This window comes from Balearica regulorum, chromosome 2 (assembly GCF_011004875.1).
Source record: "Balearica regulorum gibbericeps isolate bBalReg1 chromosome 2, bBalReg1.pri, whole genome shotgun sequence".
In the NCBI taxonomy this organism is placed as follows: domain Eukaryota; kingdom Metazoa; phylum Chordata; class Aves; order Gruiformes; family Gruidae; genus Balearica; species Balearica regulorum.
Genome location: NC_046185.1, coordinates 105,803,914 through 105,828,979, shown reverse-complemented (window position 1 = coordinate 105,828,979; position 25,066 = coordinate 105,803,914). Strand labels below are relative to the sequence as shown.

At 38.2% G+C, this 25,066-nt stretch overlaps 1 protein-coding gene across 4 annotated transcripts in view; it reads left to right on the top strand.

Moving 5' to 3' along the window:
- NFX1 (nuclear transcription factor, X-box binding 1) overlaps positions 1-25,066 on the top strand; it is a 72,712-nt gene that overhangs the window by 2,020 nt on the left and 45,626 nt on the right. For all 4 annotated transcript variants that reach the window (XR_012833989.1, XM_075745275.1, XM_075745274.1 and 1 more), the window contains exons 2-5: positions 6,185-7,234; positions 9,755-9,916; positions 16,517-16,594; positions 18,899-19,004. Coding sequence is in view for 3 of the 4 variants with exons in the window: in XM_075745275.1 (XP_075601390.1) it covers positions 6,185-7,234; positions 9,755-9,916; positions 16,517-16,594; positions 18,899-19,004 (1,396 nt within the window). In the remaining variant the exon portion in view is untranslated. The remainder of the gene's footprint in view (positions 1-6,184; positions 7,235-9,754; positions 9,917-16,516; positions 16,595-18,898; positions 19,005-25,066) is intronic.

Sequence of the window (25,066 nt, the reverse complement as noted above, 5' to 3'; positions counted from 1 at the left end):
GCACCTAGAATGGACAAGTAATATTTGTATTTAATAGCCATTAATGTTTTGTTTTGTTTTTTTTTTTTTCCCATCAGTTGCTGTAATTACTGTTGAGTGTGGTTTTGGTTTCTTGCCTTCACAATGACAGCTGGTACAATTAACATGGTACAATGCATCATTAAACTGAAGATATCGGGGAGTTGCTATAAAGCATTGGGCAGCCCACTGTAAGGGTGAACAGGAAAGTGAAAACTTATAATATGTTTATTCTCCTTATGCAAAATCCGTTCTGTAGTAGATACTTCTCTTTGGATTATGAAAAATGGCAAAATTATTTTGGATTATGACTTATGGCAAAATTGTATTTCTTTCCCTACTTTTATACTTCTCCTATATCATCTTGAAATGGGCTAGCCAAAACTTCATGTTTTCAAAATGCAGATGCAGTGAATTTGGACAATAGCGTACAAAGACAGAAACGTAGCACCATGTACCAATATACACAAGGGGCTAATTAGCTGGAAAGCACATCTGCAGGCAGGGTCCTTGGGCTCCTTGGTGGACTATAAGCAGACCATGGGTCAGTGATGCATCCTCTCTGCAAGGAATGCCAACGCTATCCTATACTATATTAGGAAGAGCGTTGCCAGTCTGTCAAGGGAGGTGCACCTTCCCCTCTGCTCAGCAATGGTGAGGCCACCCCTGGAGCACCGTGTCCGGTTCTGGGCTCCCCTGTACAAGGAAGATGTGGACATACTGGAATGAGTCCAACAAAGGGCCGTGAAGATGATTAACGGATTGGAGCATCCCTCATGTGAGGAGAGGTTGAGACAGCTGGAACTACTCAGTCTGAAGAAGTCACGGTGATCTTAGTGCTGTGTACAAAAGTACCTGATGGGAGGGTATAAAGAATATGGAGCCAGATTTTTCTGAGTAGTATTAAGTAAAAGGATAAGAGGCAACAGATACAAATTAAACCACGTGAAATTCCATCTCAACATGACAAAAAACCTTTTTTACTGTGAGGATGGTCATACACAGGTTGCTCAGAGAGGTTGTGACCTCTCTGTCCTTGTAGATATTCAAAACCCAGCTGGACACAGTCATGGACAACTTATTCTAGCTGACCCTGTTTGAGCAGGGTATTTGAACTAGATGATCTCAAGAGGTCCCTTCCAACCTCAGTCATTTTGTGGTTCTATGGTAATGATGATTTTGCTTGTTAGTCTTTCTTTAAAAATTTCTGGCAAGAATTGCAGGAAGGGAGCATATCTTTCATTAGATAAACTATTATGGTTGGAATAAACAGTAAGTTTTGGGCAGGCAGATTGTTTTGCATGAAAATGAGTTGCTCTGCTTGAGTCTTTAAGTCCGTTTAGGAAGAAATCTGATCTTTTGTGAATCTGTTTAATCTCTGGAAATGATAGGATTCTGTAGGTAAATATATAAAATGATCAGAGAAGACAGGAAAGATCAAACTTGGTGTTCTGTGGAGGAAGAAGTTTAAAGCTTCCAATTCTATGGGGAAAGCCTCAAATTTCCATAATGTACCATTCCTGGTTTGGGGGGGGTGGGGTGGGGCGTGGTGTGCATGGTTTTTGTTGTTGTTATTGTGGGTGGGTGGGTGTTTTTGGGGTTTTTTTGTTGGTTGGTTGGGGTTTTTCGGTAGTGGGGGGTTGGGGGGTGTGTGTTGTGCTTTGTGTTCAGCTTAACGGACCATTTCTTGTCTGGATATATGCAGTGCTGACATAAATAGATTGTTGTGTACGCACTCTGTACTGTCATCTGTCTTTAGGTGAAAGAGTAGGTTATTTGAATTGCTTTAAAACTGAAGACATCTGTCCTGAAATTACCTTTATCTTCTACTGGGAGCCAGTATATAAATGGAACATATAATCATAGAATATCCTGAGTTGGAAGGGATTCACAAGGGTTATTGAGTCCAACTCCTGACTCCACTCAGGGCAACCTAAAAGTTAAACCAGATAGCTAAGAGCATTATCCAAACACTTCTTGAACACTGAAAGGCTTGGGGCCATGAGCACTTCCCTGAGAAGCTTTTTCCAGTGCTCACTGAAGAACTTTTTCCTGATACTACCCAATCTAAACTTCCCTTGACAGAGTTTTAAGCCATTTTCTCACGTCCTATCACTGGCCACCGAGGAGAAGAGATCAACACCTCCCTCTCCATTCCCCATCATGAGGAAGCTGTAGACAGCAATGGGGTCATCCCTCAGTCTCTTCTTCTCTAAGCTGAACAAAGCTAGTATCCTCAGCTGCTCCTTGTAAGTCACGTCCTCTAGTCCTTTCACTATCTTCGTTGCCCTCCTTTGGACACATTCTAATATTTTTATATCCTTCTCATACTGTGGAGCCCAAAACTTGCACACAAGGTGACACTATTTTTGGTTGAATTTATGGGTATCTCAATAAGAAGTTGTCAATTAAAAAATAAGTGCTTGTCCAGTCAGAAAGACTGGTACTAATCAGTGTTGTTTATTTAGTTCCAGTTTTGTATTGATCTGAAGCTTCAGAAGGAAACTCAGAGTTTATCCTTTCACGGAGATAGAGCTGAATTCATTTAGGAGTAAAGTAGTACTACTTCTGACACCTAAGGGGCTACCCTGCGGACTCTTGTACCCATTATATTTTTTTGTCACTGGACTTCAGTGTATTTTTTTCTTTCTTTCTTATATTTATTCTTAATTATCAACTTCATACAGTCTCTACTTAATTAAAGTACATTATTTAATGGCTCTTAAAAATCTGATTGAATTTAGCTTGCTGAAACTGCTGTTTCACTTAGGCATGATATCTTTAAGTGGCACCTTCAAATGTCATTATTGATGTCTTCATAAAAAAAAGTACCTACGATATTAAGTTTGATGGCTGTACTGGTCTCCAAAATAAGGTCTGTTTTTGAAGCAGAGCTTGTACTTATTAAAATGAGACATGTATTTACTGATTTGCTTCATATTTTTAAGTGTCCTTATAAAATTATTTTTCTGAAGGATAGTTCACACAGATTACCTGACTTTGCCAGCGCATTTTGGCTCTGTCCACAGTTAATGCTGAAGTGGTGTAATGTTATGGCAGAACAGGCAGGAAACCACATGAATTTCATATGTTTGGTTTGAATTCAGATTCAAGCTCTTAGGAATACTAAAATCTGCAATGTAGAGGTGGTTTCTAAAGGTACCGTGATTTTCTTTGTTTAGATTCCAACTTGTATTTCTATAAAATAGCTTTGGATGTTTTCTTTTTCTCAGGATTTTTGTATATGTACATGTAAACATGTCAGAGGAAATTTGAGCCAATGTTAGCTACTGATTATTACACTTGTATATGTGTTTTGCTGTTTCTTGTCTTGGCAGACAGAAATCAGTTTTAGTAGAATTTACCACTTTGGAATTTTTTAATAATGTAGAAGCTGACAGTAAGAATAGGAATCCTATTCACTGGTGATATAAAAAGTCCTAATGAATTATTCATATTTTCAAGGTGCTTTTAAATATCTGAATCCTGGTTTCCCATCTGTTTCTTCAAACTTAATAGATTATTTGGAAAGTGCTTTCAAAAATATCAATTCCATGGCTACATTTCAAGTCCTGGTTATGTTTTTGGAGCCTGTACTCAAAAGTCAATTTGACTGTATTTTAGAAAGCCAACATTTTAAAGCCATGTCCAGCATGTTTTTTATGTCAGTATAAGATAGCATGTTTTACTGATCTACAAAACATACTTACTCAAGCTTATTTACTGACTTCATTTGAAAGCCCTCGGCAGCAATTTGCTTATAATTCGTGCATACATTCTATGTGCTATATCTCATAACTGAAGAAACAATGATCTTTAATAATAGAATATACTTTTAAGAGGCCAACTGTGTGATTTTTGAAAAATACGTCTTTATTAAACATTAAGAAGCTGTTTCGTTTACCTTGTTATATCTATCCATCACTTTAAATTTTAGGGTATACAAAAGAAATCTTAAACCAGCTAATAAAATGGGTTGTTTCAAATAAGGTTTGTATGTAATTACGAGATTGCATCCTGTCAAAATATGTGAAACTAAAGTACCGAATGACTGCTATTTACTTTATAATGTAAAAGGACTACAATTTATGTTTGTAGTCCTCTTTATTAGTGATAGAAAAGAAACTGGCAAAACATTGGAAAAACTGAAAATAAGTGTAGCTGTAGAAAGTAAAAAGGACAACTTTATATTTTGAGTTCTTTCTCATCTTAGCACATGTATCAAGTGTAAAAACAGAATGTTGCCAGGGAAGCTGCTTGCAGTCCATATTCTTTCAGATGTACAAGCCTAATACTTGTACCTGCTAGGGTCTGCCATCCTAATGATAGAATAGAATAGTTCAGCTGGAAGGGACCTACAACAGCCATCGAGTCCACTGCCTGACAAATTCAGGGTTTACCAAAAAGTTAAACCATGGTATTATGGACATTGTCCAAATCTTGGATGCTGACAGGCATGGGGCATCGACTACCCTCTTAGTAAAGAGAGCTTCCTCTTGTCAAGTCTGAACCTCCTCTGACAGATGCAGCTTTGAGCTATTCCCACAGGTCCTGTCACTGGATCCCAGGGGAAGAGATCAGCACCTCCCTCTCCACTTCCCATCCCCTTAAGATTGATTCTTATCTCAATTGCCAGCTGTTTTGAAAGACCTCTGTCTGGTGTTCTGATTCAGTTGTCTCAAAATCAGATTAATATTACAGCTTAAAACCCAAACACTTTGTATTTGCCATTTATATCTACAGTAATAATAATATATAATATTATATAGCATATAATACTGTGTTGTATTAATAACATATACTAGAATAGTAATATCTCTTAATATATTACATATAAATAATATAGTATATAATAATATGATGTATATAGTCTTTGCAAAGACAATAAACCAAGGTGATTTCAACTGAGTGTTTCTTTAAAAACAAGTATGAATTAGGCTATGTGGTTAAGAACATCCTTAAATGTGATTTTAAATTCCTAACTTTCAGCAAGTTTAAAGCTTCACCTCCACAAAGTTGTATGTTACATTTTTTCTTTGGCCACCAAATCCCTCATAGTAGTTATGACCATTCCTAGAGGTTTAAAAAAACCTCTTTCATTTGAAAGTAAATGAAATTAATTTTAAAAAAATAATGCTTTGAAGTGTTCTGGTTTGTTCTTCCCTTCAAAATGTTAATTTCCACAATCTTTATTGAAAAGTTAAAATAACAGGTAGTTGAGCGACCCAGATAGCATTAGTGTTTTGGAGAGTCTCTTATGTTCATAGCCCAAGTGCTTGATTCCTTCTTTGAATTGTCCTGAACCAGGAATAAACTGCACCTGCCCTACCATCAGAGGTAACTTACCTAACTTGTAAAATGGGTGCTACCAGCATGACATTTTAGAAGACGCTTCTCTTTTTTACGCTACTGTGTAAGACTTAATCTACCACAGCCTGTTAAACTGTCCCTCGTATTCATTTGATAATTCCTATTGCAGCAAGCCCCGTGGGCACAATGTGATACGAAATTGAACAACATAGGATTTCTAACGTGTACCTCTTTCTTCTATGCAGAGACATAGAAATGACAGGAGAGCTCTCAAATAGAGGCACGGTTCATGTTGATGGCCTCATAACAGAAAAATAATTTTGCAAAGCTGCCCTGGGTAGTACCTCTACCATTTAATAAGTCTGTATGTAGAACAGTGTAATCAGAGTTCATGCAAGCATTTACTGTGCTGCTATTTGGCTGATAGATTTTAATTTATATTCAAAGTTCTGTGTAATACTAAAATCTCAGATGTAGATGTTGTATTTAAAGAACCCCTTTTTCTTCAGGTTTGTGTGTGTGTATGTAAACATAATAAGAGAAACTTCAGCACATGTTGAACACCAGTTATCACACTTGCATGTCTTGTATATGTACAGTGCTCCTTCAAATGTCTTCATCTTATATTTTCATATTCTTAACTCTGGGTCATTATAGTTTTTCTTTAAAGATGTCAAGAGAAGTTAACTTCCACAAAGCACTGTATGATTCAGCTCTAGTTCCTGCAACTTGTTTGCAGTTGTTCTGTCAAGTCTGGGATTAATTGAACTTCTGGGTCTTTGCATGTATGGTAATTTTGCTGAGAAGAAATGTTTACTATTTAATAGTCTCATACGTGTGTTTTTTCACTTTTTAGGTGCATTGAATTTCAATCCTGATGCTGCTGATTCCATTCCAGGAGAAAGACAACCTACAGATATAAACTGGGTAAATAAAGATAGGAAAGACTGTAGCAGTAAACAGAATAGAAGTAATTTACCATTTCCTAGTCTATCTTCTGAAAGAGGTACAGATTATGGAAGCTCTTCCACAAAGCATCAGGGCTTTTGTAATCCAGAAAGACAATATGGGAATTCTGAAGACTTCCACCAATATTTTGGTACCAATAAAAGTTTGAAGAATCGCAACTTGCAAAGCCAGAGATGGCACAGATCAAGAAATGATAGCACATGTACTAGAGGTAAGATAAGGCAAAATACTGCTGATGCTGCTGCAGGTCCAGGAATTTCAGATGCTGCAATAGTACCTGGGAGAAGAGCACCTTCTAGAGGATACAATGACTTTCTCTCCTCAGAGAGTGACAGGGAAGTACCTAATGCAGATAGCAGAGGAGCGAAGCCAAAGAAAACACATCTGATACATGCATCTGGAAGAGGATTCAGAGAGAAGGGAAAGCAAACACATGATTGGGAAAAGAGAGTAAGTTCTAAACAGAAAATAGAGCAGTTTGAAAATGTTCTATCTTTGGATTTGACTCAGTCTGACTCTTCAGAATCATCTGTTGGAAAGGCATTCTGTGATGCACCAGTTGGTAGTGGGGATGAGCAGAAAGGCTACAATTATTTAAACAAAAGATATTCCCGGAAGCCTGTGTGGAATAAACCCTCAGTAGAAAAGGAGTGTCAGAAAAGACATGATTCTCACCGTAGTAAAAATACAAAAGTAGGTAAGAAGTCTTCTCTTACATATACTCCAAAAGATAAAAATGAGAGGAAGAAAGAACTTGCTGTTCACAAAAATGATGAAAATTTCACTGGTGAAATCAGGCATCAGTTGTCCGATTCTGTGAGATGTAATGGAAGAAAGTTCCTGCTAAAGGGGGATCAGGCACCTGCACTTCATTTCAGCTGGACCCAATACTGGAAAAAGCAAAGTGATGTACCAAAAAACAAAGAAACTCATACAGGTAAGCGTTCTAGACTGTACTTTACTCCCTTAATAAAGATACGATCTTTAATAATTTAAACTGCCTTCACATTTGACTAGATGAAGAGGCTTGTAATTTCACATTAGGTCAGTATCAGTTTCAGAGGGTAGAGTTAAATGTTAATGTGTGGTTTCTGAGGGGGTAGGTGTTCTGTAATTTTACTAGGGAAGAACAAATTTTGTTTAAAGTTGGGTGTTTTTTTTTAATTTTACTACCAAACTGCAAATGGTGGCCTGATCAGGCACCATGTTAAAACGTGTCTTGCTGGAGTGGAGAATAAAATTCTGAGCAATGGGACTTGAGAGGTACAGTCCTAAAACTGATTTTTATAGACGGAGTTTTTTCATGTTTTATGCAGAAGTAGGAAAATGCCAGATAGAGGAACTGTATTCTGCTCCTAACTTGATATTTTTTTTCTATTTTTTTGCAAGAGTAGTATGAAAATGTAATTAGAAATAGAGAAAGTTTCTGGATACTATTTTTGGAAGTTGATAATAGAAACGTACCATTGATAGTGTAAAGCAGACCAGCAAGTTTTGACTGAGTTAATTTTGTGCCAAATCATACCATTGGGGACTTAAAACAGTAAATGGAAATCAGCAGAATCTCTTCAATGCCACAGTACTGGTTTCTGTTTCTAGACAACCTAGGTAGTTTTTACTTACTGTTTTAGGTAAGCTTAAGTGTATACTGAGAAAATAGTTTTATGTTATTCATAGCACCCAGCAGAAGTCCTGTTTTCTTTCAGAGGCAATAAGGAGAGAGGAGGAGAGGAGAGATTTTTTCCCCTTTTTTTTTTTTGTCTCTTTCCAGTTGAACAAACATTAAGAATTATATTTAGTTGATTTTTACGAAGCATGTCAACCTGATCTCCTGCTACCCAGAATGATAGAGATGGGTAGACCAGTTCCTGTTATCTTAACTGTGGTATTGAATCTTTTGAAGATTTTGCTTCTCAGTGTCTCCTCTCTTTCAGAGCTGAGAACGTAGTAGCATAATCAAGAAATGTAAGATAGCTCCAGTCAGAAACTGTGTTCCCTTAGGAGAAGCTCAAGGATCAAGATCCTTCTTGATCCTTTCTAACTTAAATATGTTAACTTTCATGCTCCTGGGTTCTACTTGAATCGTAAAATTAAAGGCACCTTAGTCTTTCTCCCTGCCTTATTATTAAATGAAAAACATCATATGCAATAAGCCAGAAGAGTAGTAATCTTTTACAGAGAACTTAAGGAACTTCCACCTCCAAAATGGTAGTCTTTCTTTGCATGCTTTAGTTGGGAGCTACTTTGGAAACAGTGTCTGCCACTGTTTACAGGAGACTGAGTCTGTGCTTTTTAACTCTTTATGGGACAGCTATCCTTTCCAAGTATAGCTTTAGTCTTCTGGAGAAAAGAAGTATGTTTTAGGAGGGGATGCTTTCTTTGCAGCAGGTAATATTCATGGGGTACTGAAAGCAAAAATGACTGTTAATTCTAAATCTTGTGATGCTTGATGCAGGAAGACTGGAAACAAAGCTTGAAAGTGCTTATGTCCTATTAAGAAGGGCAAATGGTGTTAACACTTCCAAGTTTCCAGGCATCCATGGGCTTGCTTGCTTTCAGTCGTGTGGTACAAGCACATTTTGAATTGATGGCAATTTTTCTTTGTTATTTTAATTTTTTGTCCTTTATTATGAGTTCTAACTTCCCTTGTATTGGCACCAATCTAAAAGTGGTACATTTTTACACTTTACACTTGTAATGAAGATGCTTTAAAATTCTGTGGGCATTGATCAAATAGCATTTCTAAGGTGTATTTGGTAGCCTTACCTTGATGGGAGAGTTAATCCGGCAGCACTGAAGTTATGTGGTGCCTTTGTTATGGTTGCACATCTAACTATATTTTCAGGGTGTTTTGTCTTTCATGTGGACATCTTGCTTTATTTTCAGAGTACTTTTTCACGTTCTTTCATATGGCTCAAAAGGCCTTGTACTTTGACTATTGTTTCCCAGTAATTCTGCTTCTAAAGCAGTTGGTTTATGAGGGGCTTATTTCCATAATCCAGGTACTTCATTGTTAATATTTGTTTTGTGGTCTTCCAGGAATACTCAAGGATAGGATTTAAATTTAATTTTGACTGAAACTTCTGTAGTTAAGAGCTTTAAACTTTGTGGTTTAAACTTTATGCAAAGATAAATTTCCCATATAAAGTGATGAGTAAAATCTCAAACCTCTGTCAAGCTTAAAACTATTAACTAATTTGTAAGATCAGAATGATTGCTATTCATCAACAGGAATTATTGTTGCCAGTTCTATGGGAATATCTTCCTCCTCTGAAACTAGAGAAATGCATAGCAAGTATCAAACTGGAATCTTCCAGGAGTAAGCTAATACCTTGCTTATAGCCACACAGGAAAAATAAGTTCTGTTTATAATTTAAATGAAATCTTGGAATTTCATTTGGATTTTGTTTCTCAACTAGCTGATGTTTCACGCACAAGTAATATATTTTATTTGCAGGGTCATTGATTGAACAGCTCACCACGGAGAAGTACGAGTGCATGGTATGCTGTGAGGTGGTCCGAATAGTAGCCCCAGTGTGGAGCTGTCAAAATTGTTACCATGTATTCCACCTGAATTGCATTAAGAAGTGGGCACGATCACCAGCTTCACAAGCTGAAGGTTGGTATTCTCTCTTGCACACACTTTCTCTCTCAAATATACATAACAGCATGTTCGTGTGTTTCTTATGTTAGAAAGCTACTTATAAATATTGTCTAAGGTAACCAGTAAGCTGTAAACAAAGCAAGTTTTGAATATTCTTTTTTCCCCCACAGAATTCTTTGGATGCTTTGTATAGTCCTCCTAACTGTTTTGATTCTTTCTAGTATTCTAGCTACAACTAATTTCCATTTTTGGATATGTAAGTGTAAGATCACTCAATGGAATCAGTGCATCACGATGCAAGGCTCTGTGACTGTGTTTTTACACACCAAGACATGTCTCATCTTCTCTCATCTGTGCTTGGCTGAGCAGTCAAACAGAAGAAGCACTCCAAGCATTAGTTGTCTGCTTTTGTTCAACCACCTCTTAGTTCTGTTTTCAGATAAAGTACTCCTGAAATCCATCACTGATGCCATGCACTGAAATAAATTTCAGAGAATACAGAAAGCTCCTGCCTTTTGTCATTAGCTTAAACTGTTTCACATTCTTTGTATTATACCACTTTTTGAAACTCTTACACCGCTACGTTCTGCCCTTTGAATGCTTTGGTGTAAGTTAAGGCTGAATTGCAGCCTCTCTGTTGTGTTCAGTTGTGTGATGTAGACACTCTGAAGACTGTAATGTTAATCTTGGAGAAGGGCTAATTTTTTCTGTATCCTCTGCTTGTTTAGCATTTACCATTCTTTATGTGTCTTTCTGTCTCTGTCTGAGCAGATCAAGGAAATACAGTCTGTCAGCTACTTCCAAATGTTTGAGAGAAGTTCTTACAGACTGTAAATCTCTTGCAGAAAGAATTGGTTGCAAAGTTCTTGGATTTCTGAAGATGCATAGACAGACTTCTGGGTGGAGCTGGTTGTGCTTCATACTGTAGAAAGGAAGTTAACAAATATCAGCACAAGTTTTGAAACATAAAGGAATTGGAATGTTTGAGAAGGGAACAGATTTTTGGGTAAGACTGAGAGCCTAAGCTGAACTGAGAGTGACTGCTGAGAACCTTTATCTCCTAGCTGTTTTTCTGTCACCTTCTTTGGAGCTGATTTATCTCCCTCAAACAGCTTATTGCTTGATCAAAGGAGTATCTACTTGTGTAAGGAAGGTTTTGCTATCCCCTTCCCCCCCCTCCCCACCCCGGAAGGGGGAAGAGGGGCCTAAGACAGCTGGCTAGTATTCAAGGGTCACCTCCTCCAAGCTTTTGAGCGATGCATCCCAACAAAGAGGAAGTCAGGCAAAAATACCAAGAGGCCCCCATGGATGAACAAGGAGCTTCTGGGCAAAGTCAAACCAAAAAAGGAAGCTTACAGAGAGTGGAAGCAAGGAAACATGGCCTGGGAGGAATACAGAGAAACTGTCTGAGCAGCCAGGGATCAGGTTAGGAAAGCTAAAGCCCCAATAGAATTACATTGGGCCGGGGATGTTAAGGACAGCAAGAAAAGTTTCTATAGGTATGTCAGTGATAAAAGGAAGACGATGGAAAATGTGGGTCCCCTCCAGAATGAAACAGGTGACCTGGTTACCCAGGATACGGAGAAGGCTGAGGTACTCAACGACTTCTTTGCCTCAGTCTTCACTGGCAAGTGCTCGAGCCACACTGCCCAGGTCACAGAACGCAAAGACACGGACTGGGAGAATGAAGAACCAACATGACTTCACTAAGGGCAAATCGTGCCTGATAAATTTGGTGGCCTTCTATGATGGGGTTACAGAGTTGGTGGAGAAGGGAAGAGTGGTAGACATCATCTACCTGGACTTATGCAAAGCATTTGACGCTGTGCCACATGGTATCCTTGTCTCTAAATTGGAGAGACATAGATTCGATGGATGGACCACTCGGTGGATAAGGAATTGGCTGGATGGTCGCACTCAAAGAGTTGTGGTCAACGGGTCAGTGTCCAAGTGGAGATGAGTTGTGTTCCTCAGGGGTCGGTACTGCAACAGGCACTGTTTAACATCTTTGTCGGTGACATGGACAGCGGGATCGAGTGCACCCTCAGCAAGTTTGCTGACGACACCAAGGTGTGTGGTGAGGTTGACATGCTGGAGGGAAGGGATGCCATCCAGAGGGACCTTGACAGGCTGGAGAGGTGGACCCGTGAGAACCGCATGAAGTTGAACAAGGCCAAGTGCAAGGTCCTGCATGTGGGTCAGGACAATCCCAGGCACAACAACAGGCTGGGCAGAGAATGGATTGAGAACAGCCCTGAGGAGAAGGACTTGGGGGTGTTGATTGATGAAAAGCTCAACGTGAGTTGGCAATACGTGCTTGCAGCCCAGAAAGCCAACCATGTCTTGGCTGCTTCAAAAGCAGCGTGACCAGCAGGTTGAGGGAGGTGATCCTGCCCCTCTACTCCGCTCTTGTGAGATCCCACCTGGAGTACTGCGTCCAGCTCTGGGGTCCTCAGTACAAGACAGACATGGAGCTGTTGGAGCAGGTCCAGAGGAGAGCCATGAAGCTGATCAGAGGGCTGGAGCACCTCTCCTATGAGGGCAGGCTGAGAGACTTGGGATTGTTCAGCCTGGAGAAGAGAAGGCTCCGGGGAGATCTGATTGTGTCTTACCAGTACCTGAAGGGGGCCTACAGGAAAGATGAGGAGGGACTGTTTATGAGGGAGTGTAGTGACAGGACAAGGGGTAATGGCCTTAAGCTGAAGGAGGGTAGGTTTAGATTAGATGTTAGGAAGAAATTCTTCCCTGTGAGGGTGGTGAGGCACTGGAACAGGTTGCCCAGAGAGACTGTGGAGGCCCCATCCCTGGAAGTGTTTAAGGCCAGGCTGGATGAGGCTTTGGGCAACCTGGTCTAGTGGTGGGTGCCCCTGCCCCTGGTGGGGGGGTTGGAGCTAAATGGTCTTTGAGGTCCCTTCCAATCCAAACCATTCTGTGATTATATGATCTATCAAGACAGTGACCTTTGATGCCTGAATCCTGACAGCATTTCAAATAGCCATATCTTTTGGCCATTTGCTTTTCTTGTAAGAATTTGTGGACTAAATATGTTACTGTATCCTGCACATAAGAGAACTGGAGATAATGATTAATTGAAATTAAAGGTGGTAGCTTCAGTATAACTGATTCCATGGCTCCAGTAAAGACACTGGTGCATATTTCTTGACCTGCAAGGCCCTGCTAACCTGTCTTGATTAGAACTTGTGTCTCAGAGACTATTTGTTTTATTGTAGGTTGTTTCGGTGTAGATTCTACTTTTCAGGCTTTGTATAGTGTTGAGAAATTCAGTAGAAATCTGGCAGTAATTATTGTCTACCAGAAGAGAAATAAGACCTGTAGTCTACCTAATAAAATAATTCACTGTTTTTTTTTCTGGAAGAAGAAAAAAACCTGTTGTGGTTTTTTTTGTTTTGGTTTTTTTTTTCCTGGACATGGTTTACTTTAGTTCTGCTCGATTCTGCAAGTATATATAATGAATTCCAGGAAATCTTATCTAATCTCAGCACCCAAACTTTTCACTGCTACATTTCACTTCCAGCCTAGTGAGAATATTTTGTTCATAAGATCAGTTTTGACTGTTCATTCTTTTATGTTTTTAAAGCAACTGTTTCAGTCAGAATGTCCCTCCATATGGGGTCTTACAGCAGCTCTTATTTCTGTGACACATAGTAGAAGGCTGAAAGTATGTATGTGTATACAATTTCTCACAATATTTTGTGATCATAACATTGTATCAGAGAAATCCTGAATACTTGGATCAGGTAGATAACATCCTTGGTGGAGTATCTTCTCGCATAGTTCCATCTTCCAGATCAATAGTAATTGGTATCTGTTACAAAGGAGAAGCAGGTGCGAATCCCTCAAGGGCAAGGCACAACACTCAGCAAGTGAAAGCTTTGGCTGTAATGAAAGCATAGCATTACCATGGTGGGAGAACCTTGGACACCAACGCTAATTAAATGGGGACCCAAAGCAACAGAACCCTGCTCGGGAGTGAAGCTCAAAGGAAAGCACCGCAGGGATGGATAATGAAACTTGCACTGATTAACTCTGTACACATGCAGTGTACTGTTTTGCTCATTAGCAAACTTGTTGGTGTAATGCAGGCGCTGTTGTCCGAATCCCAAGATTGGCAGCCAGCTGGCAGGTTGGCACCCATGCAAAGGTGGGTGCAGATGGGGGCAGGGGAATTATGGGTTACCATATCCTGGTATGGTAACCTGGGTTACCTGTCAATGAGATAAAATGTGCTCGGGACTCTACGTACTCCAGTGGGAAGAAGCAAAGTACTATCCTACGTTACCATAACAAAGTCTTCTCGTACCCTACAGTATCTCTCTTCTCAGAGACTCTTTCAGATGTGTTTTACTGAAGGCGTCTTCCCTTGGAGACTTCTTTGCCTTCTGTTGTCTCGATGGTCATCTGAAAAATGACTTTGATCAAGCCAGGTGAAAGAATATCCTGATTATCTGGGGAGAGTCATAGGGCATTGCTCTATTCTTGGTCTGCTTACATTTGTCTTGTGTCTGACATCCAATGTTCAGTATTTCTACAATGTAGACTGTCAGTGGTACTCAGAACTAGAGAATGTATTTTCATTGTGTATTAGATATGTCCTGGTCAGGAGGAGGAGGAGCTCTGCCAGGCATCACTTTGCCATCATTTGGAAAGATTCTTTCCTATAAGGAAGAACATAACTTTCTCCTTAGCAAACATTTTTACTAGCATTATGAATTATGTCTTGGAGGAATGTGACTTTTAGATATTGTACAGCTGAAGTAAATCTGACAAAAATACCTGTATTGCACACAAGATCTTTTCCTTTGTTATGTTTACAAAGGGGCAATTGTTGTCTTGTGCCCCCTTCCTGCTCCTACATCTTTTAAAAACTGATGCTTCAATGGTGTTTGATTTGTGCCCTTACATTGATGGAACAAAAGTTTAAGTCATTTGTACCCTTCTTTGCAGGGAAGGTGGTTTTACTGCTATTTTCATTGTGACTGGAAGGATTGGAGATATTAGAGTTATTACAACTATCTCTTTCTATTCTGCTCCCTCTGCTGCCCCTGCCAGATGAGCTAGTGGTCTGCACCAATCGGAAATACTGGCCTCTAAGACGGCTTCTTAGTTTCGGTGGTCAGAATATGAATCTACTTGCCTCTTTTTTTTTTTTTACCCCCTCCCCTTAAACCATGCTGTTCAAGGACTGTGCCTTGGGTATTACACAAATGTCACTTTTTTTTGTTACTGGGACAAAAGCTTTTGATCGTGTCTAGCTGAGAAGTCAAAGCAATAATTTATTCTGATACGGATTATCTCACTGGAGAACTGCATAAAACCTTTTAGAAATGGTAATGTATACTGCCAGTGTTGATTCTAGTATATTGTACTACAGCTGAAGTGACTGAAATCTTCTGTTTAGAGTTCTTTTTATGCACCTAGCATTGTATATATGTTAAAAATTCCTTCTGTACTGCTGGCTTTGGAAACGTTGCCTTTTAGCGTTCACTCGTTATTACAGCAGATATTTGGATCCTTTCTTATGTAATCATCTATGACTCATCTAGGCAAGCGTGTAAAAGAGCAAAGTTGGTTGTTTGAAACTGCGTGTAAAGATCTGTATTCTGTGTATATAATTCACAGCTCTTCCTACTCAAGATTCTTTTGAGCCCCTTAATCCTTTAGGATTCTGGAAACTAAGATTGTTCACTGTGCCTTTATGACAACAGGGATGCAATAGGAAGGGGCAGGGTTCTCGGCATGCTACCACAGATAAAGATTTTTGTGGATGGAATTGCTACAAATAGGGATGCTTGCACTATGAAAGTGTATAGAAAAAATTTTGGTAAATAATGACAAGTAAGGAATCTTTTTATCCCAGAAGGAGGGAGAGGATAGCAAATACTAAAACAATATCTAGTAAACAAACAGGAGTGAGGCCTGTCGATTTTGTTTAGACAACTGTTCTTTTGGTGTCTTTGGTTGGAATTCTGCCTACTTCCCTCCTATAGGATCACTCCTTACAAATGTGGATGTCAGGATCATCCTATTGTCATTGTATTTATGGAGGATGGCAACCATGGATGTTCCTTGTCGGTAGACCCACATGAATGTATTTATGTCTTAGAGGAGCAAAGGATAATCAATGATTAAGAAACAAAATCTTCTACAAAACATGTAAACTCATAACATGAGAGGATAACAAAACAGAAAATACAGGTGTGGCTTAAGACTGTAGGTAATTATATTTTTCTTATTTATTTCCCACACTTTAACACTTTTCTCACATCTTTAGATATGGTGAAGACTGTCTATATTCTAGCAGAATGTCTTATAACAGGGTACATGATAATAGAAGTAGTGCAATTTTAAACTTTGTTCTTGCCTCTATATTAAAGTTGGATCCTGGTCAAATGAAGTACCACTGCTGTTTTTATCTTGATACTGAATAAAACGTATTTTTGTTAACCTGCTTTCTCACCACTTCTGAGTGAATGGAAAAACTTCGTTTGGTTGCAGCTGTGGTAAGAAACAAGGTGACAGCGCTTATTCTAGGTTTGCAAATTAGCTCCTTTATTTACTTAAAGTCATTTTTATCTTTAATTCTTTTATCTACAGATGGTAATAGTGGTTGGAGATGTCCAGCTTGTCAGAATGCTTCTACACAAGTTCCTAAAACTTACACTTGTTTCTGTGGTGAGTTTCTTGCTTGCTTTTGCAAACAAAAGCAATTTTGTCATTTTGATTTTTTTTTTTTTAATTTGAATACTGATATTGTTGCTTGTTTGCCTACATCTCTGAAATTTAACCTTGTTTAAAACTTCATTGACACTGGAAGGTGGCTGCACAGAGAATCACACATGTTGCTTAAAACATTTAAAAAATTAAATAATTAAATCATAGGTGATACTATTTTTATATCACTATGTAAAAATAGTGATTTTTATAGAATAATGATAGAATTGGGCTGCTATCCTACAAGCTTTCCTTCTGTAGAAGGACTGAAATAACCTGCATGTGTTATGTCTGTCTTGTGGCAAGATACACCAAAATACTACAAAATTCAAGCATACAACTGTCTAACCCTTTAAACTGATTTAGCAGTTTTGTCATTTATGTTGATCAGGGACACATACAGGTTAAATAGGAAATAATATTCAGACTTTTCAGTCATTTATGTAGATACATGTTTAATAAGAGGTAAATGAAGTGAGTACAACATTCACGAAGCCATAAGTATATGACAAAAAGGAAGAAATTAATTATGTTACTTAATTGCATACATGCAAACAAATTTTGTTTTGGATTTACACTTTTGAAATTTGTGTTGATTTCATGTAGCTTTCCCTTCCTTAAGTCAGAGTTGCTGGAAAGTTTCACCTCACTTTCTACAAAGCAGAATATTGTCAAATTGCAACAGGAACTTGGAGTCAGTGAACTTGCCTTAAGGAAACTAGACTTATGCTGTAATAGGTAACAATTTGATGTGAAGTTCTCTTTATCTAAATGTGTCAGTGAATCAGTAAAGAACAGTGCAATGCAGGTGAGACTGTTTTTGTATGTCAATAGGGATAATTCAGTTAGAATGAATGTTTTGATTCCAAATGAAAATTACACTTTCAAGACAGGTCATCCATCAAATAGCAAAGAAATTCTGCCAAGGCTTAAAGACTGTTTCATGGTTTTGGGAGATCTACAGTAGGAACCTCAAGTTGTCCACGGGGTTAATATTAGCAGAGCACCATGTTGGAACATAGGAATTAAATCTTCTATAGATAATTTTACATTAATGATACGGCATGTGGATATCACCAGTTGCTTATGTAAAGCTATCTTATATTTGATGCAAAATACTAACTATGTGTTGAGTATGGTTAAGTGTGGGGTTTTTTTTTCACTATTCCATGAGGAAATTCCTAGCTTGTTTTTCATCTGAATCTTCTGATTTTCAGGATTTTCCTGGGTATTCAACTAGTTTAATTACAACCCAGGTGAATAAATGCCATCTGTGGTGTTTATTCGTATTTTTCTAACTTGCTACTCGTAAAATATACAAAGGTGTACTAAAAGAATTAAAGTTGTAGAACTCTTGTCAACAAAAATACATTTTCTTGGTGTTTTCGATTGTTGCAACTCAAATTTGTAACATTGGCTCAGTCTCTTCCTTGTTAATTTAATTCCTTTCTTGCAGAGAGACAAATTAGGTTTGCATGTGTTAACCATGGCAGTTAACTTTAACCCTGATGATCATCTCATACACTTAGAGCTATGAGATTTGCTAACAGTATGTCAGATTAATTAAAATATTCTGTATTTCAGATAAGCACTAAAATAATACTTGAAGCTAACGTACTGGATTTATCACTTATTGTTCAAGACTTCCTGCTGCATTCATTGAAATGTCAACCTTTAATGTTTAGATTTATGTAGAGTCTGCTTCTTTCTAGAGAAATGACTTTTATAATTGGCTCAGTCATTTCATTGTGTCCCTATTCCCCATCAGGAATGGGGATCCCCAGCTAGATGTTATTTTCTGGGAATGGTGTGTGGATGTTGTGGTGGGGGTGGGTTGGTTTTTTGTTTAGGTTTTTGTTTGGTTTTATTTTTTTCTTCATTGAGGCAGCAAGGGAGTTTCACCCTTTAATTTTCTTACCTACTATGCAGCCTGACCAACTAAAGGAGGCTTTGAATTTTCTTGTATTTTATCAGTTTAATTTGCTGTAAAATACCAGCTACCTAAGTACCTGCTGAGAGCATAGAAGGAAAGAATCTTTCAGAGCCTGATATTCCGGTGGCACTTACTTTTAAAGAAGTTGAGGGTGTATCAGCACTGAAAGCTAAGAAAAACATAAACCATCTTGCACCAATTTTTTTTTTTTTTTCAAAGATGACTACTGCCAGTATTGAAAATACAGCTTTTTCTTTTCAGTGTGATATTTTTCCCAAATTCAGTATTGTATTCAAGGCAATAAATATGTTTTTGTCTTTAACGTGGTTTAGGTAAGGTGCACAATCCTGAATGGAACAGAAATGAAATCCCACATAGCTGTGGGGAACTTTGTGGAAAGAAGAGACAGTGTTTGGACTGTCCACATCTTTGTAACATGTAAGTAAATGTTTATCGTATGAATATTTAAATGATCTTGACAAAATTTCTGAAGACTGTATTTGGATATTTTTTTTACTATAGGATATGCTTAGAGGTATATTTGGTTGATAGCTCAACTGAAGCCTGGAAGAAATGGAGGTTATTTGTGTTTGTATGTCTGAAGTGAGTTCATATGAGAGAATGAACAGGAGGTCAGCAACAATAGTTGTAGCAACATTTTAATCATATTTTAGGAACTGAACCAGCTGCCTGACTTGGTTTCAAGAACTTTCATTGAAGTAGCTGAATAATAGTGAATAGAAGTAGTTTTAAGTGTGTATCCATTGGTCCACCAGATGTTTTAGGTGCTACTTTTCCTGTAATAGTGTTTGTATACCTTAATCTAAGAGCAGTGGTACTTGGTTAAGCTGAAGGACCACTTGCTTCTATCCTTTGTTTCTTTTTCTTTGAATACCTCATGGAGATCTTAATCGGTATACATAACTCTGATTGTTTTTGCTAACACTTATTAGTATAATTCAATGAAGAGAGGCAAAGAAGAGCAATTCTATTTTCAGTTTTGGGTGTTTTCCTTTAGATCTTTTTAGCAGTGTGATAATATTATATTGATAAGGTTAACAGCGTTAGGCAAGCTTTTTCAAAGGATAAATATGCTTGCTAGTCAGAAAAATAAATTATATATTGTTCTTAGTATATCTAGCTTAATTTTCCATGTATGGAAGCTGGTCCATAATGCCTGTTCATATTTCTGTTTTGAAAAATTTTTAGTAGTCAGAAGCAATTGTTTCTGCTCTTGATACGCAATCAAAAACTTAAATCATTCCAACAAGTCTACTGTCATCTTACACTTTTTTTGAAGTTTGCTAAAACTCGGAACTTCACTAGAACTTTACTCTGAATTTTTTATTTAGTGGATTCTGTTTCAAACCTATTTCAACATCTTATTGAATGAAAGAATATTTCTTTACTCTTTAATACTTCTTTCCTACACATGAAAATATTATATTAGAATTCTTTTTGGACTGCCATTTCAGTGCTACAGCTGTTTTCTTAATTCAACCTCATACTAGATCCTCTTCACTGTGGTTTGCAGGATAAAACTGAAACACAGACCAGCTTTCAGACTACACTTGATGTAGCTGATATCCTGACTCAGCAGAACACTGATTCTCTTGGAGGCCATCTGCTGGCCTCCATCTCAGGAGACACATGTTCATGGAGGACTTTTTTGCCCAGTCAGAAATAAGTAGACTGCTTAACTACTTTGAGAACTCCCCAACTGCAATTTGCTACCTGACAAACTTTCTTATAGGAAGAAACAGCTGTTCTTTTCCTCTCCTTTCCTGTTCCAGTCTACACTTAGGCTCAGCCTCTGGCATTCTCTTCTGGGAAGTCCTCTGAACAGTGATGGCAATATTGTGCCTGTTGCAAGCTACAGATTTGTAGTCCCTGGTAGTCTTACCTGCATCAAGAGCTCTGAAAATTGGGACCTTCTAAAGTCCTAATTTACTACCGGTTTAAGTTGTAGCGAATTTAAAAGTGTTACCATTTGGCTCATTGCATGTGAGTAAAACCATGCTGAGATCGTGGAGGTAAGGAAACAGCAAGGGTGCAGATCAAGATAGTGGGTGGTTTTGGCACTCTGACTTCTGATAATGATCTGGAGAGGAATGCACTTTCAGCATCAGTGTTACCAAGTTTTAGACATCCCTCAGTATATATCTTTGACGCTTCTTCCTCCCATGTGGGAATCTTAAGTATTTATTTATATTATTACACACTCTGTCTCCATCTGCTGTATCAAAAAGCAAGTGGTTCCCTCTTGGTTTGTCAGGAGGTGGTGGAGTTAGACATGTGGAGCTGTATCATCTGAATGCATCTTTGGCAGTCTGTCTTACCAGCTTCTCCTCGCTGGGCAACCTCAACTGATCTAGAAGTCTGGATCATGATCTGTATCTGGGCAGAGTTTTTCCTTGAGAGTACTCAAAGAGTACTTGTTGCTATCAAGGCCAGTAGTCTGTTTCATTGTTCTTGCTTGAGTTTAGATGATCTCAGAACTCTTCCTTGCAAGCACGTGTTTCTTTGGATTGTAGATCTGCTATGTGCCTTTTTCCCCTGCTCCTGCAGATTCCCATAAAGTGAGAAGGTTTGAACCAGAAATGCCATTCTGCTCATCAAGATCCTAAAAGCTTTTTTGTTTTTCCTTCACCCTACCCCTTCTGGGTCAAACATTTCATGTCATTGTCAAGACCGCCTACCTCACAGTGTGGTGGGATGATGAATTCTCTGGAGTAAATTATTCATGCTCGTCTCAAGTCTGTGTGACTTTAGTTAATAGTAGTGATGTGTCCAGTGTTATGGGCAATGGACCGAGTCTGGTGTGGTGTCTGAGTCTTGGTGTGGCATTTTTGATGTTGCCCTTTGAATCCCATCTATTCTGTGGAAACCCTTTGCAGTTGAAGTACGTGGGACCCTCATTTAAAGTCCAGGTCCCTCTGTTGTCTTCCAGTTGAGCAGACCTCTGTATCTGCAGTCCATGAGCCTCTGACAGAGGTAATCTGGGTGAATCCTGTTGTGAATCCTGTTCATTGGGGAACCTGCTTTTTGAGTCATGGGATTCTTGCTTAGTTCCTTTCCTATCTTTGTGGCTATTCCGTACTCTCATTATTGATGCAAGATTTAGATGCTTGTAACTATCCCCTGCTCTTTATATCAGAATTATTTATGCAGTGCCTAGCAACAGAATCTGAATTGCAGTATTGTCTGAGTTTTCAGAAACTACACCTCATGAATCTACACTGCAGCTGTCCGATATAACGCTACCAGGATTAAACAAACATCATCCCTTTTTTTCCTCATATGTGATATCAGAGAAGCATTGTTCTCATTGCTTTGCATTAGGACGCTTGTATTTGCTCCCTCTGCCATGTAGATGAAATGTGCAGAGTACAGGAGGTGGTGTAAGCAACCATTGTAATATTTGTTGGTAGTCTAAACTTCAGCCTCCCTCCTGCTGTCTGCCTTCTGCATGCACCGTGTTATGCTGTATGCGAGGCTTGTGTGAATGATTGTCCCCTGTGGAATGAACAGCTCTGAGAGCAATGCGACTGGTGATGTAATCTTCTGGTGGTGCCAATTGTGCTATTCCAAGTGCTGCTTAGGTGGTTACATTATTCTTAATGTAATGTGTAGTAGCAAGTTGAAGTGAATCAAAGTGGAAGTTGCTTGAGAATCTGTTTTCTCTTTAAAACTGAGTAAGCATTAGGCTCTTGTGGCTGAGGAGAGAGATTGGGATTAAAAGGCATGGGAAAAGATTTGGATCCTTTTACTGTAATGCTTTGTGAAGTGATTAGTTTAATCAAGAAAATATTGAAATACAGGGATTTTCCCCCCACTGTGTTCCCTGAGTAGGAAATGAGACCTTCAATTAAATCAGAAGGTGGCAAATTTGGAATGCATCAAATGCGTTCTGCTAGGCAGGGCATGTCCTTGTAAGAAATTGATGCAAATAATTATACGATTCAAAAGAGAACAGATCCTTGTATGGGTAATAAGAATGTCTAGAGCTCTCAGCATCATACACACACTTTTGGAAAGGATATTAAAGTTCATACCCTGGTTAAGAGAAATTAGAATGACAGCCAAGTTCAGGCAAGAAGTGTGTTGTGTGGGGAGGGGTATAATTGATCATAGTTTTCTACTTTGCAGTATTAGACTGTCATTTTTGAGGTCTTTGTCTCTAAGCACCGTCTAAAATGATGTAATGAGACATATGCATTGTACATATTTTCAATTTGAATCAGAGCTACGTTTTGTGACCCTGGTGCTTATGGCTTTCAAATTATTTGGCATCTCTATTACACTTGTAAGGAATATCTGATATTGGTGTTCAAATTTAAAAAATGACCTTACAGAGATACAGCAATTCTTCCGCCTACTGTTGCCTGTAACCAGCTTACACCGATGTGTTGACCTCTTTATACCACCAGAACAAGTGATTTTCTACTGAAGTGGTATTTTGGTGGTTCAGTGGTTCATTTATATTTAGGGTTTTGAAGAGTGGCTTCCCTGCCCCCCCCCCCCCCCAGCATATGGATTTTTTAATAGTTGGACAATTCCTAACTGTATTTCTTCAATCTGACTTTTTTTTAAATGTACTTGTCATTGTGTTTAATCTCATTTGCCATGGTGTAGAGTTTAGTTAGATACTTGTGTTAAATGTGGCACTATCTAGCCCATTTTGGTGAAAATGAGTGATACTAATTTACACTGTTTTAATAATACATCCCTAATATTTGTTAAGATTTATTGAAATGGGTTAGTAACCATTTGTATAAACAGCTTGCTGGCAGAGCTGAGGAACAGGCAAGCAGCTGTTTGAAAGGGGAATGCTTTGCAAGCCTTTTGCTAGTGTGAGCTGTGGCATGCATAGCACTTCACAAAGTAAGTTCTCTTCACACTTTTAGTTTAAATACACTGAAATTCATTTCACTCTGTTAGGTTCTACATCAAAGAAATATCTGGCTTAACCTTCAAGAAAATGTTGCTGATAGTAAACTTCATTACAAACTTAAACTTCTTTTAAGACTCTGAAGTTCTCCCTGCCAACTGGAACTATGCAAGGCCTTGAGAGCATTTGAAAAAAGTCTTACAAAGGCAGTAAATGAAATTTTCTCTCTACTAGTTTAAATTTTGGTGTCTGGTCTTTCTTCATAGATCTTTGGTGCTGTAATCTTTTTCACAGCAGTTAGTGGAAGCCCCCTCGGGCCATCTTGCAGTATCTAGTATGTTCACTGTCAGGCAAATGGAAGTTTAATTTTTCCTATGTCTAGATGTATCTGTCATCACAACCTTTCTTGTATGCCAGTTCTCTAGAGCAGCAGCAGTAAATTGTGAAATAAATCCTCCATGCTAATGATCGATAATGGTGTTTGAATAAAAATAAGACACTGCATTCACTGAACAGAAGTTAATACTGAAATCTTCAGTCTGTCTTTTTGAGTTTAGTTTAACGCTTTTAAGTGATTTAACTTAACTTTTTGCTTAGTCCAATAAAACAGACTAAAACTCTAAAGTATCACCCATCTTTATCATCTAAGGAGAATTTTCTGCACGTGTGTGTGCCTGTGTGCTGAATGAAATTTTAATTTCTATCTTAACTGTTCTTGTATTGATCAAGTAAATCCTGGAACTGTAGACATACTGTACCTTCCACATAAACCTAATTGTATCAGAGACATGCTAAATAAGTAGCATGCAAGTGTGTGTATCTGGAGGGATGCATAAAGAATACTTTAAAATAATCAGAAGTTTGGTTTCAAATGGTTATTTTTTTTGCATTACTAGAATTTTTCTATTTAAATTATCAAAATGACACAAGCTTACTTAATGTCTCAGAAACACAGTATCAAAACTTGGAGATGTCTGGAAATTAATTGCATGATACTTTCCTAACAGAAGGAATCTTGCTATAAGAGTGCAGTCTAGTATTATAGGTATTTAAGAATTAAAAAACATCTGTGATCGGTATAAATTGCTGTTGTGTGGTATAGTATCATCAAAGTGTGCCAAGACTGGGCTCATGGAAGCAATGTTAACATTGCTTGAATATGGTAGTGTTGAGGAAAATAATATGTTGGGTAGAAAACTTTAACATGACAAGATTTCTGAGGATGATGTCTTCTCCCTTTTCCAAGTTATGATCTATTTTGAGTTTATATCTACTTTTAATCTGATTCTTAAGTGTATAAATTGGCCTTTAAAATCCTACATGAGTCTGTGAGAATAGAAGTCAAGGCAGTGAAATATATAGTGCTGTCCTTTTACAAGACGTTTTCTGTTGCAGAATGCGTAAGTTAATTCTGATTGTCTGAAGTTCCACATCACAGTTTTAAGTAATTTAATGGTTTTTCTTTCTTCCTGTTTTCCTCGGTATTGTCTTTTCCCCGCTCCCTCCAGTTTTGCTCTTTTCTACCTTTCCTTGGGCCTGCTCTGGTGCTTGTTTAACTCTTTATTATGCTGTAGAACTGACCTATCAAGGAGGGTGGGTTGTCATTTCT